This window comes from Schistocerca piceifrons, chromosome 2 (genome assembly GCF_021461385.2).
Source record: "Schistocerca piceifrons isolate TAMUIC-IGC-003096 chromosome 2, iqSchPice1.1, whole genome shotgun sequence".
In the NCBI taxonomy this organism is placed as follows: domain Eukaryota; kingdom Metazoa; phylum Arthropoda; class Insecta; order Orthoptera; family Acrididae; genus Schistocerca; species Schistocerca piceifrons.
The window spans coordinates 182,889,638-182,905,820 of NC_060139.1; the positions used below are offsets into that span (position 1 = coordinate 182,889,638).

Below are 16,183 nucleotides of genomic sequence, written 5' to 3' on the forward strand. Positions count from 1 at the left end.
AATGCGACATCACTTGCGATTATAACCATCACGCGGACCAAAAATTACATAAATTTACTTCAATAAATGGAACCATCGCAAGAAGTGTGCAGAATAAGTGCATCAAAGAAACCCAGCTGCAGTTTTATAAAAAATAGCAGTACCAACTCTTACCTATAGAAGTAAAGCAAGTAAAGAAAGCAGAATGCAAGCTGAAGAAATGAGATATCTAAGAAGAGTGGAAGAATGTAACAACGGAAGATCAAAACAGAAATGAGCATATAAGGAAAGATTTATGAATATATAACCTAAAAGGAATGATAAAGAAAAATATGAGAAAATGGAAGGAACATGCAGACCGCAAAGGTGGAGAAATATTTCCGGTAAAGGCTTTCAATTATAAATGCAATGGAAGAAGAAATGTAGGAAGACCATGCCAGAGATGGAGTGCTGTAAAAGGCAGTTTTCCTGATACATGAAATGTAGAAGAAAGAGATTTGTGAGCTTACTTATCTCACATCGAGATATTTAATATTTTTCGAGATACTTAATATTTTATTAAAAAATTACTACGTAATTGTTAGCCACGATGAAAGGTGGAAAGCATATGGGGTACTGTGCGCCTTTAAGTTTTCGCGGCGCATTGAATAATCCACAAAATTTCGGGTGTGCATTCACTGCAGCCCTAGTTCTTTAGCTGATATTTCAGCAGCGTATTTTCCAACTGTCTTCCGAGCGAGCCAACAGACAATGGTAGGAACAGATATGCTCGAAATGTCAGGTGAAGAAATAGAGTTTCAGAGAACGCTCGTCCGAAATCTAATGAATTGTACGAGTATTGCATCATAGGAAGTTCATTCACGATCTTCCTGATCTACATCTACACAGATACTCCGCAAGCCCACGTACGGTGCGTGGCGGAGGGTATCCTATTTTACAGAATTCACAGGAATTCCGCGAAAATTCAAATTTTACAAAATTGTTAAAGATGTTGTGGCCACTTGTTGGAAAGGTGCCTGGAGGCTTCTGTCTCCAGTTCTTCGTCCGTCGTTTGATGATTTTTCTGACACTTCGCTAGCACGAGTGGCTGGCGTTGTCGAAGCTTCAGCCTCCAGCAACGACGAGCATGTGTGCTCTCATGCTCCTTTGCAGTCCAACATCGGGACAAAGTAATATCCGAAAGCCCCAGAAATATGAATATTACACGATTCGACAAATGGGTCAGATGCAGACCCACAATGACCCCTTTTGAAACTATCAGCTGTTGGTGACGCTGCAACACACAAGTACTCGGCATCTCCTTCACAGTGATGACTCAAAATCTGCCGCTGTTCGCCCCCCTTATATACCCTACCATTCCTGGTAACAACACTAAACACGAACAACGCTATACACTTCGGTGGTCGTTCTACCTGTCACACAGAATTGCAGCTCCAATCACTTACATATCCGCCGATGATTTGTATGTGTACGAAGATACATTGACATCCGACCTTGTCTCCTGGATGCTTCATTTTTCTTGTCAGGAAGTGTATTTATTCCCCTTGATTGCGAAATAACTGCATAACACAGCACTGTGAAATCTCACGGTGGACTATTGCTGCGCCAGGTTTCACCGCCACGTTACGTCCAGCCCCCGTGTTGCCACACTATATGACCAGGTCTGACAGTGGTCAAAAAATTTCCTGACAACCAGAACGTAGCATGTTTTTCTGGATGGAGAGACAGCTACAGCCACATGATAGTGTAATAGGAGAGTCGCTGCTGATGTTATACTTCAGTCTCTGGGTTTTCGCGGATTATTCAGTTATCTATGAAGAAATACCATCTGGTGAAAATTGCAGCATTGTCCAGTTAGATCTCGACAAAATAGTAGCCTGGTGCAACGTAAATAAATTAAACACTTTAACTATCTAGGAAATGACATTTGTTAAGGTTATAGACAAGAAGTGAAATGAAAATAAAAAGTATGCGGAACAACAAATAAAGCCCGTATACGATAAAAAGAAAGTCAGAAACAGACTGAAACATTAAACTGTTGTCTGTATAATATTTTTTTTTCTTTATTGGATTACAATTCCCCCCCCCCCCACGCCCCCGAGGGGGGGGGGGGTTGGTGAGCGGCCGTTAATATGATGCTATACAGGTCTACAGAAAAGTTAAAAAAACATAATGAGAATATAAACAAACAAGAAAAACAGGCGATAAAACGCTGACATTGTAAAAAGCTGTAAAATGGCGGAAAGTTGTGGAATTTAAAATATAAAAACACTGCGTTGATGATGCGGATGAAGATACACAAGAAGGAAACAGGCACAATTAAAAAACACCGTGACAGTCTGGTTTCTGTTCGCACGAGATAAAAAACACAACTGGCGACAGTATGGTGGCTGTTCGCAACACTGACAGGGGACGCACAACACTGAACACTCTCTTACAACAGCGCTATACAGGTGACACTGCAGCAAAAAGGGGGGGGGGGGCAGACCTATGAGGGGGAAAATGGGGGGGGGAGAGAAAAGAAAAAAAGGGGGAACCGATGGAGGGGGGACATATAAAATGGGGGTTGGGCGGACACGAGAAGGAGTGGGAAAGGCAGGAGAGGGGAGAGAAAAAGGGCTTGTGGGAGAGAAGGGAGACAGAGAGAGGGTAGACGGGGAAAAAACATAATGGAAGAGGGGGAGGGGGGAAGAGGGAGCCCGGGGAAAGGTCAGAGGAAGGGAGGGGACAATATTGTATGTAAGTGCGTCATAGATCACAAGCAGACAACAAGGGAGATAACACGAACTAAATTTGTCAAAATGGAATGATTATTTTGTAGATTCGACAAAATTGTGGATGACAATACTGGGTACGACTTTATTTATTTATTCGAGTCAGAAGCATGGATACTGCCGAAAAAATAGTACACCTGGAAAATGACGTCGTTTTTGATCCGCTGACAGCCTATGACACCTGGGGGATGGCAGATGTACTGATAATGGTTTCAAGGTCGTTCGCCAACAGATAGCATGGTGTCGTAGCTACCAGAGCACCATCTGTGTCCACACTTTAATAGGGAATGCTCACAGCCAGAGGGCTCAGTGTGGTGCAGAAGTGTAAAGCAAGCAGGAAAACATCCCACAGAGACGCACTCGTGCTTCCTACAGCCAACTGAGTGAATTTGAAAGGGGTCAAATTGCGACATTCCGATGGGCGAGATAGTCCTTGCCACACAAATTGGACGAGCAGCGTCTGGTGTGCAACGATGCTGGTATCAGTGGTCACGTGATCATTCTCACACCCGTAGACGAGGTTCTGGACATCCACGCAGCACAGACGCTGACCAGGATCGTCGTATTGTATGGGCAGCAGTGGCAGACCGTGCAGCTATCACAGCTCAAATAAGAGGGCTTGTGAAGCCAGACGTGTCAACACCATTGCGAACTAGTTATTAGCAGTGTCACAGGCAGTCACACCTCTAGTCCGTCTTCCATTCACGCCACTGCGCCGACTTGCGTGGCTCTACTGGTGCAGTCAGAGAATCTATTGGAAGATGGAATGACGCGACGTGGTCGTCAGCGATGAAAGCTGATTCTGCCTGCTCGAAAATGATGGTCGTTTGGACGTACGACGTGGACCTGGTAAGGACCGTCTCGTAGAGTGCATTCATACAAAACACATTGGTCCCATCTCAGGCCATATCGGCTGGGTTGCGATAAGTTACAACTCTTGTTGACCTTTGGTGTTTCTAGAGCGGGTGCTAACCAGCGCTCGGTACGTGCACATCGTTACACCTGATCTTTTGTCGTTCTTGCAGCAGGAAGGTGATGTGTTGTTCCAACAGGATAATACTGACTCACACACTTGCGTGAAACTAAATTTGCTCTGCAAGATGTGCGGCAACTTCTCTGGCAAGCACGATCTCCGGACTTTTCTCCAATCGAGCATGTTTGGGATATGATGGGACAGAAGTGGCTCGTGCGACTCGTCAGCCAACGACTCATACAGTACTACGTGAACAGAGCGAGCGAGCGTGACATAACGTATCCCATGACAGTATTTGCCATCTGTACGATCGACTGGATGCCGGAGTCAGCGCCAACATTGCCGCCCGTGGAAGCTACACCACGTAATACACTACTGGCCATTAAAATTGCTACACCACGAAGATGACGTGCTACAGACGCGAAATTTAACCGACAGGAACAAGAGGCCGTGACATGCAAATGATTAGCTTTTCAGAGCATTCACACAAGGTTGGCGCCGGTGGCGACACCTGCAACGTCCTGACATGAGAAAAGTTTGCAACCGATTTCTCATACACAAACAGCAGTTGACCGGTCTTGCCTGGTGAAATGTTGTTGTGGTGCCTTGTGTAAGGAGGATAAATGCGTAACATCACGTTTCCGACTTTGATAAAGGTCGGATTGTAGCCTATCGTGATTGCGATTTATCGTATCGCGACAATGCTGCTCGCGTTGGTCGAGATCCAATGACTGTTAGCAGAATATTGAATCGGTGGGTTCAGGAGGGTAATATGGAACGCTGTGCTGGATCCCAACGGCCTCGTATCACTAGCAGTCGAGATGACAGGCATCTTATCCGCATGGCTGTAACGGATCGTGCAGCCACGTCCCGATCCCTGAGTCAACAGATGGGGGCGTTTGCAAGACAACAACCATCTGCACGAACAGTTCGATACCGTTCGCAGCAGCATGGACTATCAGCTCAGAGACCGTGGCTGCGGTTACCCTTGACGCTGCATCACAGACAGGAGCGCCTGCGATGGTGTACTCAACGACGAACCTGGGTGCACTAATGGCAAAACGTCATTTTTTCGGATGAATCCAGGTTCTGTTTACAGCATCGTGATGGTCGCATCCGTGTTTGGCGACATTGGAAGCGTGTATTCATCATCGCCATACTGGCGTATGACCCGGCGTGTTGGTATGGGGTGCCACTGGTTACACGTCTCGGTCACCTCTTGTTTGCATTGACGGCACTTTGAACAGTGGACGTTACATTTCAGAAGTGTTACGACCCGTGGCTTTACCCTTCATTCGATTGCTGCGAAACCCTACATTTCGGCAGGATAATGCACGACCGCATGTTGCAGGTCCTGTACGGGCCTTTCTGGATACAGAAAATGTTCGAGTGCTGCCCTGGATAGCACATTCTCCAGATCTCTCACCAACTGAAAACGTATGGTCAATGGTGGCCGAGCAACTGGCTCGTCACAATACGCCAGTCTCTACTCTTGACGAACTGTGGTATCGTGTTGAAGCTGCATGGGCAGCTGTACCTGTACACGCCTGCTCAGTCACAATACGCCAGTCTCTACTCTTGACGAACTGTGGTATCGTGTTGAAGCTGCATGGGCAGCTGTACCTGTACACGCCAGCTCAGTTTGACTCAATGCCCAGGCGTATCATGGCCGTTATTACGGCCAGAGGTGGTTGTTCTGGGTACTGATTTCTCAGGATCTATGCACCCAAATTGCGTGAAAATGTGATCACATATCAGTTCTAGTATAATATATTTGTCCGATGAATAACCGCTTATCATCTGCATTTCTTATTGGTGTAGCAACTGTAATGGCCAGTAGTGTAATATGGGTGTTTCAGCATATATCGATACCTGGTATCTCAGAACCGCTAGTGCTATTGATCCGTAAATGTAATCACTTCATGTATATGCACTGTTGCAACAATGAATCTTGAGTGAACTGGAAATCTATCAAATGGTGTACTAATTTTTTTCCGGCAGTGTAGGTAGGATTCTATAAATTTACAATTTCGGATAGTTAAATAGAATGAATATACACAATACAAGATTGAAATCCAACAATCTTTGCCCAGAAAAGAGCAGCTACAGCATTTTCTTGTGCCTTGAACAACTTCTCCTTCTTGCAAGAATCATGGCAACATAACCACTGACACAGATGATCCAGTTATTCCTTGAATACAAAAACTATATGCTAATATAAAAGATGGAGCTATCTCTTATAATAGATGAGGTTTTGGATGAACATGGTGAAACCGTGTGGTAGCCTGAATATGGAACTCACCTTGTAGGCATGGCATTCGGGTTATCTTAGAAGAGATGCTGGTACGTATGCTGAGCTAGCTGATGGATTCACCTTGTAGTTCATTAGTTTTCAGTTGAGCATAGAGAAAGTCAGTGTTCTCATTACAGATGTTGAGGCCGAACTCTAGTTATAGATCAATGAGAGGTCCACCTTATACATCATGAGGTTCTTGATGATGAACATGGAGGTAGCACTCTTTATGCCGATGAAAGAACAGCCTTGCCTTGTGGTTCTTGAATATCTGGCTGTCGTAGGGTTTTCATGAGTGGTTGATTCACCTTCTAAACAATAGTTTTCAGGATAGCCACGACAAAGATGCTGAAATGTATGCTGTCTTGGTTGGTGTACTCTCCTTGCACGTCTATTTCATATAAAAAAAACGTGTTTGTGTAATACTTTCTGTAAATAAATATGAAAAGAGAATCCCTTATTTATGACGTGGAGGCTGACGCAACGCACACAGCAGTCTTCAGTCATTGTCCTTGTCTTGTTTCAAGCAGGCCGCTTATACGGTATCTTAGGAGAAGTGACTGGCGATATAACGCGGAAAGTAAAGTGAAGTGTTTGTTTTCGTTCGGAACAATATGTTGCTGAATTTATTGGCATCTTTACAAGTGATGGAAGAATTCTGTTTTGTTAAAATGCGGGAAATCAATAAATGCAGACCAGTGATCTCTAGTCTTTGCGGTATTTGGCAGATAGTAAATAAGGAATGACCGCTAGACAAGTTCAGAAGCAGCTTCCTCTTCACAAACATTAGTTTCAATAAGTTCCGAATATTTTGTAGGTTTATGCAACACTTTTTTTCGTGTGATGTTTCTTTATATAAAATGAGAGGTCCAGAGCCTAGAAATTTTCTTACAAAATATACAAATTTTGAAACACCAGAAGAATCAACATTAATAGAATTGCATGTGCCTGCCTGTTACGAAGAAATGCTAAGAAAGGTCAGAGCACAGTGTGAACATAAAAAAAAACTGAGTACGCATTGAGAAAGACTCTAGCGGTAGGAAAGTGGGAAATGTTGTGGTTGGTGTGCTATAAAATGGTGATATAGTTTCCAAACGGCGTTTCCTATTAGCATATAAAGAAATATTATCATTGAATAACGCAACAATGGCTCGTTTATTCAACGAATTTACGGAGATGTTATGGCCTAAAAGGGTGAAATTTCATAGTGTTCTACCATCAATTATGGCTCCTGCTCCATAAATGAAGAAAGCAGCCGAAGGCCTTTCTGAAGCTTCCAACACATGATATACATAACTTGTGCAGTATATGATGTAGACAAATTATGTGAGCAGACACATACATTGTAACTGAAATTTGATAGTGTTTTACTCTCACTTAGGGCTGCTACTCCATAAATGAAGAAGGCAGCCAAAGGCCTTTCTGAAGCTTCCCACACATGACATACCAAACTTGTGTAGTATATGATTTAGACAAATTATGTGAGTAGATACATACACTGTATCCTAAAGTGGACAAATTGATCTCAAGTGGCAAGAAGGTGTTTGTGAAAGTGTCAACAAGAATTGATTTGTTCAGAGACAAAACCCCACATTTTACTCTTCCACGTAGACCCACAGTTACTCGTTGGGGGACATGGTTAAATGCAGCAGTGCATTATGCAAACAGTTTTGAAAACTTTAGATAGGTGATTGAGGAACTAAACAAGGATGACGCCTCTTCAGTTGAAATTCTTCAGAACTTACTCAGAAACAGTACCCAAAAAATGAATTGTCTTATGTATCTGCAAATTTGATTTTTTTTGTTTTAATCTATCGAAGAATTAGAAACATCAACCAGCTTATTAACTTAGACAGTCAATGAAGTGCATGACATTCAGAAAAAAATTAATTCACACAAACACCTAAAAGCGAAAGCTATTAAACAGAAATTTAAAAATGTGCTCGAAAAGAATGATGGATTTCATATTATGTGTAAAATTGCCAAGGTTTTGAAAGGAGAAGTAGATGTTGGTGAACCTGAAAATGTGTGTGCCAGTAACTTCCCTTTGATGAAATGTGCAAGACTATCATCATGTGATGCTGAAAAGTTCTTATTCCGCCAGTGTGCATTGTTTCAAGACAACTGACATCGGTATGTGAGGAAAACTTGAAGAAAATATTCGTAGTTCACTGCAACAGTGAGTTTTTCAATCCAACACTGCGTCAGCATGACATGTGAGTGATTTTTTAACATAAGCATTTACAATTTTGTAATAGTGAAAAAAATATTTTCCTATTTTTATGCAATTTTTTATATTTTTCTTATACAAAAAATTAAAATATTTTAAAGTTTTTAGCACATAAAAATCTATTCACTGGTCGTGAGGCTCCAGGGGACCAAAATGGTGATGGTGGGGTGTATTTTGTCCCGGATGAGGGCTCACCTCGCAGCATTTCATGAAGTTTTGCATGCACGTGGTGGAGATGATAGCGTGGATAATGTCCTTGTGGGTGGACTCACCTTGTAGATCATGAGGTTCTGAGTGACCACGGTGGAGATGGTGGTGGCCACGTAGAACAGGAACATGAGCGGCTCCACTGTCACGTAACGGGACGCCCACTTCACGACGCCCACCACCACCGGCTGCATCCTACGCAACAACGACAAGAACAACAACATCAGCACAACATACCATTACACGAAACATGACGCTTCTTGTTTAATCATCATCTCAACTTTGTATCTCGATATCCCTGTTTCAGTTTTTATTCTTGGTAAGATATTGGTACAAGGTAAAGCACTACAAAATATTTACTGTTCTGTTTGGTTTTTGCAAATATTCTACGTCCATTTATGAGACTGACAAGAATAAATCAACACTTTACATTGTATAGGAATTGTTTGTCTGTTGTTGGGACAAATGAACGTGCTGAAAGCTTAGGTTGGGGTTGTTTGGGGAAGGAGACCAGACAGCGAGGTCATCGGTCTCATCGGATTGGGGAAGGACGGGGAAGGAAGTTGGCCGTGCCCTTTGAAAGGAACCATCCCAGCATTTGCCTGGAACGATTTGGGGAAATCACGGAAAACATAAATCAGGGTGGCCGGACGCGGGATTGAACTGTCGTTCTCCCGAATGCGAGTCCAGTATCTAACCACTGCGCCACCTTGCTCGGTAAAAGCTTAGGTATTAAATACATTACGTCAATTAGATTTCAGAGATGTGCTGCTAGATTCGTGACAGGAAGGTACAGCATATATCAAGATGTAACACAGATGCTTAAAGGAGAATCTTTGGAAGAAAGACGGCGTTGTTCTTGGGAAATCATGTTGGGAAAATTTAAAGTACTTGTATTCAACGAAGACTGTATGACGAATATGCTGCCATTATCGTAAACAAGGTGATTCCGTGATGATGATACTATCGTAAACATAGTAATTCCTTGGTGATGATACAAACTCTCAGGGATTATGGAGAAGGGTAAATGTATCAGTTTGATCCGGAAACGACCGAATCGAAAGTTGTAAGTGGAAATCTACCTTCGTTTCGCATTAGCCTTGCGCAAGGCCCGAACTAAGGGTTCCAGCTTCTGAATCATGATCACGAACTCCCGCTGAATACTCACCAATACCCTCAGATAATTTCCCGTGTTGATGGGCTAGAAACAGTGCGCTTAGCTTGATGCCAGAGAGACCGATAATCCTAACTCCACGAAGCAGTAATAATCACTTCAGTTCATCTGTACAAGTTTCAAAAGCTGCTACATTTACAACGGTCATTCAAAAAGGTGTCTCCCAGTGTCACTACAGACATGGCATCGTCGCATAAAGTTCTGTTATAGTCCTTCTACACTGTTCAGTCACATTAATGTGATCCCCTGTTAAAAGCCTCAATACTCACGTTTTGCAGCGCGGAATGTTGCGAGAAGTGAAGGAAGAAAGTCATTGAGGTTCTGGAAGGTAACGACAGGGATATGCAGCCCTGCCGAATTCAGTACGTGGTCAGCTATGTTACCTTTCTTGGCTGAGGATGCATGGTGTGTTCAGCCTGATCGAGGTCGTCCCACAGGTTTTCAGTTAGGTTTAAATCGGGAGATTATGGGGGCCATTGGAGTACAGTACACTCATCCTGATTCTCTTTGAACCATACACTGTGGGTTACGTGACATGCCGCATTGCCCAGCTGGTAGATGACATTGTTCAGAGGAGAAAAAAACTGTACGTAAGGGTGGATATGGTCCCCAAGGATAGACGCGTACTTGTGTTGATCCACTGTGTCTTCCTAAATGACGAGATCACCCAGGGAATGCCACAGAAACATTATCCAGCCCACAGCGCTCCCTCCTCCGGGCTGGACGATTGTTGCATGATGTTTGCTTTCGGACGTTTCACGCATATCTGCCAATGGTCATCTGTCCGATGGAGTATAAAATTGATTCATCTAAAAAGGCCACCTGTCGCCACTCAGTCGACGTTCAGTATGGTACTGACAAGCAAATTCCAGCCTTTGTCTCCGATGAACAGCGTACATGAACTTGGTGTCTGCTGCAGAGGCCCATACGCAGCAACGTTTGCTGAATGGCCGCTGAGGAGACACAGTTGGTAGCCCGTTGTTTCGTCTGGGCGGCCAATTGCTCAACAGTTGCACATCTGGTCGCTCGTACACATCTTCGCAGCCGTCATTCACCCCTGTCATCTATGGCCCGTGGTGCATCACAGCTGCATTGGCTACAATTTTGGATAGTGCAGTTTTGCAATCCACGGTATACTTTAACCACAGTGAACTTTCCAGTTTCAGAAATTCTTCCACAACCGTCCGAAAGAAAATGATCGTGTCCTTTTGGAAGTCAGAAAATCGCTCCGTTCCGCCCTCTTGAACTGGGCCTCGACCAGTCGGGCGCGGCACTTAGAGGCCACTGCCGTTGCGTTGTCATCCTGGAGAGAAGTCTGTCAGCATGTAATTGGCTGACATCTTCTTGACAGCCCTGTCTGCTATCTCGTTCCCAGTTACTGCATACAGTGCACAGTAAAATGACGTTACCCAAAACCGAGGTAGCTCTGGTGCATCATATGTGTACAGGCGAATAGTCGTGGAACTGTTGAGCAAGTGACAGCCCAAATGAGCCAAAGGGCTGCCAACAGTGTCTCCTCCATGACAGTTCGCCGAATATTACTGTGTATGGGCCTCTGCAGCAGGTGACTCGCTCATGCACCTACGCTGACTGCTATTCATCAGCGATGAAAGCTGGAATTTGAATGGCAGTGCCACAACTGGACGTCCACTCAGTGGCCACAGGTGACCTTTTTAAATGAATCATGTTTTATGCTCCATGAGACAGAGAGCCATTGGTTTGTACGGCGCTGCAACAATCGTCGGAAGAGTTCAGGCCAGAGAAGGGAGCGTTATGGTCTGGAGAATGTTTTAGTGGCATTTCCTGAATGTTCTCGTAATTCTGTAAGGCACAGTGGATCAACTCATATACAGGGTGTTGCAAAAAGGTACGGCCAAACTTTCAGGAAACATTCCTCACACACAAAGAAAGAAAATATGTTATGTGGACATGTTTCCGGAAACGCTTACTTTCCATGTTAGAGCTCATTTTATTACTTCTCTTCAAATCACATTAATCATGGAATGGAAACACACAGCAACAGAACGTACCAGCGTGACTTCAAACACTTTGTTACAGAAAATGTTCAAAATGTCCTCCGTTAGCGAGGATACATGCATCCATCCTCCTTCGCATGGAATCCCTGATGCGCTGATGCAGCCCTGGAGAATGGCGTATTGTATCACAGCCGTCCACAATACGAGCACGAAGACTCTCTACATTTGGTACCGGGGTTGCGTAGACAAGAGCTTTCAAATGCCCCCATAAATGAAAGTCAACAGGGTTGAGGTCAGGAGAGCGTGGAGGCCATGGAATTGGTCCGCCTCTACCAATCCATCGGTCACCGAATCTGTTGTTGAGAAGCGTACGAACATTTCGGCTGAAATGTGCAGGAGCTCCATCGTGCATGAACCACATGTTGTGTCGTACTTGTAAAGGCACATGTTCTAGCAGCACAGGTAGAGTATCCCGTATGAAATCATGATAACGTGCTCCATTGAGCGTAGGTGGAAGAACATATGGCCCAATCAAGACATCACCAACAATGCCTGCCCAAACGTTCACAGAAAATCTGTGTTGATGACGTGATTGCACAAAAAAATGGTTCAAATGGCTCTGAGCACTATGGGACTCAACTGCTGAGGAAATTAGTCCCCTAGAACTTAGAACTAGTTAAACCTAACTAACCTATGGACATCACAAACATCCATGCCCGAGGCAGGATTCGAACCTGCGACCGCGGCGGTCTTGCGGTTCCAGACTGCAGCGCCTTTAACCGCACGGCCACTTCGGCCGGCTGTGATTGCACAATTGCGTGCGGATTCTCGTCAGCTCACACATGTCGCTTATGAAAATTTACAATTTGATCACGTTGGAATGAAGCCTCATCCGTAAAGAGAGCGTTTGCATTGAAATGAGGATTGACACATTATTGGATGAACTATTCGCAGAAGTGTACCCGTGGAGGCCAATCAGCTGCTGATAGTGCCTGCACACGCTGTACACGGTACGGAAACAACTGGTTCTCCCGTAGCACTCTCCATACAGTGACGTGGTCAACGTTACCTTGTACAGCAGCAACTTTTCTGACGCTGACATTAGGGTTATCGTCTACTGCAAGAACAATTGCCTCGCTCATTGCAGGTGTCCTCGTCGTTCTAGGTCTTCCCCAGTCGCGAGTCATAGGCTGGAATGTTCCGTACTCCCTAAGACGCCGATCAATTGCTTCGAGCCGGCCGGTGTGGCCGTGCGGTTCTAGGCGCTACAGTCTGGAGCCGAGCGACCGCTACGGTCGCAGGTTCGAATCCTGCCTCGGGCATGGATGTGTGTGATGTCGTTAGGTTAGTTAGGTTTAATTAGTTCTAAGTTCTAGGCGACTGATGACCTCAGTAGTTAAGTCGCATAGTGCTTAGAGCCATTTTTTTGAATTGCTTGGAACGTCTTCCTGTCGGGACACCTTCGTTCTGGGAATCTGTCTCGATACAAACGTACCGCGCCATGGCTATTGCCCCGTGCTAATCCATACATCAAATGTGCATCTGCCAACTCCGCATTTGTAAACATTGGACTGACTGCAAAACCACGTTCGTGATGAAGACTAACCTGTTGATGCTACGTACTGATGTGCTTGATGCTAGGACTGTAGAGCAATGAGTCGCATGTCAACACAAGCACCGAAGTCAAGATTACCTTACTTCAATTGGGCCAACTGGCGTTGAATCGAGGAAGTACAGTACATACTGACGAAACTAAAATTAGCTCGAACATGGAAATTAAGCGTTTCCGGACACATGTCCACATAACATCTTATCTTTATTTGTGTGTGAGGAATGTTTCCTGAAATTTTGGCCGCACCTTTTTGTAACACCCTGTATGCTTCTAACTTTGGCGATCATGTCTGCCCCTACAAGCAGTTTGTTTTTTCCTCAGCACGATGACATCTACCAGCAGGACAGCTCATGTATGCATCTATCTTTGTGGATCATGTCTGCCCCTACATGCATTTTGTTTTTTCCTCAGCACGATGATATCTACCAGCAGGACAACTCACGTATTCATCTATGTTGGGGATCATGTCTGCCCCTACATGTATTTTGTTCTCTCCTCTGCATGATGGCATCTACCAGCAGGACAACTCACGTATGCATCTATCTTTGGGGATCATGTCTGCCGATACATGCATTTTGTTTTTTCCTCTGCACGATGGTATCTACCAGCAGGACAACTCACGTATTCATCTATGTTGGGGATCATGTCTGCCCTTACATGTATTTTGTTCTCTCCTCTGCATGATGGCATCTACCAGCAGGACAACTCATGTATGCATCTATCTTTGGGGATCATGTCTGCCCATACATGCATTTTGTTTTTTCCTCTGCACGATGGCATCTACCAGCAGGACAGCTCATGTATGCATCTATCTTTGGGGATTATGTCTGCCCTCACATGCATTTCGTTTGTTCTCCTCGGCACCATGGCATCTACCAGCAGGGCAACGCAACGTATCACACAGCTCACAGTGTACGGGCGTGGTTCGAAGAGCACCAGGATGAGTTTTTCCGTACTCCCCTGTTCACCAGACTCTCCGACTTTAAAACCCCATCTAGAATGAGCGAGACAACTTCGATCGGGCCGTTCGCGCCGTGGAACCGTAGCGCAGCTGGTCGTAGCACTAACTCTCTCCCTGCACGTCTGGCTACGGTCCCTGCTGCAAAAAGTGGTTATTTAGGCTTTTGGCAGGTGGTCACATTAGTGTGACTGGAGCACTGGACTGTGTATGTTAACTGGAATACATTTTTTTTAAATTCTAAAGATAACATGAATAAAACACAAGAGCGAAAAATTATATATAACTTGACAAAAACCACATCGCAGTTATAAGATTCGAAGGGCAGGGAAAGGAAGCCATAGTTGAGAACGGAATACGACAGGATTGTGGTCTCTCTTCAAAGTTATTCAATTTGTACATTGAGCAAGCAGTAAAGGAACTCAAGAGAAATCCGGAAAAAAATTAAAGTTCAGGGAGCAGAAACAAAAACTCTGAGATTTGCCGATGTCATTGTAATTGTGTCAGAAATGGCACTGGATTTGTATGAGCAGTTGAAGGTAATGGATATTGTCTTCCAAATGCAAATGCCGTGTGACGAGGGCCTCCCGTCGAGTAGACCGCTCGCCGAGTGCAAGTCTTTCGATTTGACGCCACTTCGGCGACTTGCGCGTCGATGGGGATGGAATGATGATGATTAGGACAACACAATACCCAGTCCCTGAGCGGAGAAAATCTCCGACACTGCCGGGAAACGAACCCGGGCCCTTGGGATTGACATTCTGTCGCGCTGACCACTCAGCTACCGGGGGCGGACGATATTGTGTTGAAAAGATGTTATAAGAAGATTATCAACAAAAGTAAAACTAGTGTAATGGAAATCAGACGATGTTGAGAGACTTGCATTAGGAAATGAGACACTAAAAGTAGTAGGTGAGTTTTTCTTTTTGGCCAACAAAATAACTGATGGTATCTGAAGTAGACAGGATATGAAATGCAGACTGCATTAGGAAGAAAGTTTCTGAAAATCAGACATTTATTAACATTTAATATAAATTTAAGTGTTAGGGAGTCTTTTCTGAAGATATTTCTCTGGGTTGTAGCCTTTTACGGTTCTGAAATGTGGACGATAAGCAGTTCGAACAGAAGTATTTGAAATGTGATGCTGTGAAAGACTGCTGGAGGTTAGATGGATAGGACATGTAAGTAATGAGGAGCTACTGAACAGAACTGGGGAAAAAGAAATTATGGCAAAATTCCACTAAAACAAGGGATCGGTTGATAAGACACATCCTGAGGTATCAAGTAATTGTTAATTTGTTAATGGAGGGAAGCGTGGGGGTTAAAAACTGTAGAGGCTGACCAAGGTCTGACTACAGTAAGCCAGATCAGTTGGATATGTAGGTTGCAAAAATTATGCGCAGACTCAAATCACAAGAAAACCGCACAAAAACGTGTTACTATTTAATGTTATGTTAGTCTTTAAGAATACAATGTATTATGTAAAGCTACGATAGGTCTTGTTAAAAATGGTTTTGTGGCGCAGTGGAAAGACACTGGACTAACGTATGAAAGGAGCGTGGTTAAAATCCCGTCAGTTTGAGGAGAAAACGAATGTGAAAATTCAGTGAGGTGACAAAAGTCATGGGATATCTCCTAAGATCGTGTCGGACCTCCTTTTGCACGGCAACTTGACGTGGCATGGATTCCACAAATCGCTGGAAGACACCTGCAGAAATATTGAGCCATGCTTCCTCCAAGCCGTCGTCCGTAATCGAGAAAGTGTTGCCTGTGCACGAGTTTGTGCTTGAACTGACCTCTCGATTATATCTCATAAATGTTCGATGAGATTCATGTTGGGCGACCTAGGTGGCCAAATCATTTGTTCGGATAGCCCAGAATGTTCTTCAACTGTGGCACAGTAACATGGCGCATCGTCATCCATAAAAATTCCATCTTTGTTTGGGAACATGAAGTCCATGAACGGCTGCAAATGGTTTCCAAGTATCCGAACATAACCATTTCAAG

At 44.2% G+C, this 16,183-nt stretch overlaps 1 protein-coding gene across 1 annotated transcript in view; it reads right to left on the reverse strand.

The window, feature by feature from the left end:
• The window catches only part of LOC124775231 (solute carrier family 46 member 3-like), a 286,972-nt gene that overhangs the window by 151,984 nt on the left and 118,805 nt on the right, over positions 1-16,183 (reverse strand). The window contains exon 3 of the mRNA XM_047250068.1: positions 8,522-8,651. Within this exon, the coding sequence (XP_047106024.1) occupies positions 8,522-8,651 (130 nt within the window). The remainder of the gene's footprint in view (positions 1-8,521; positions 8,652-16,183) is intronic.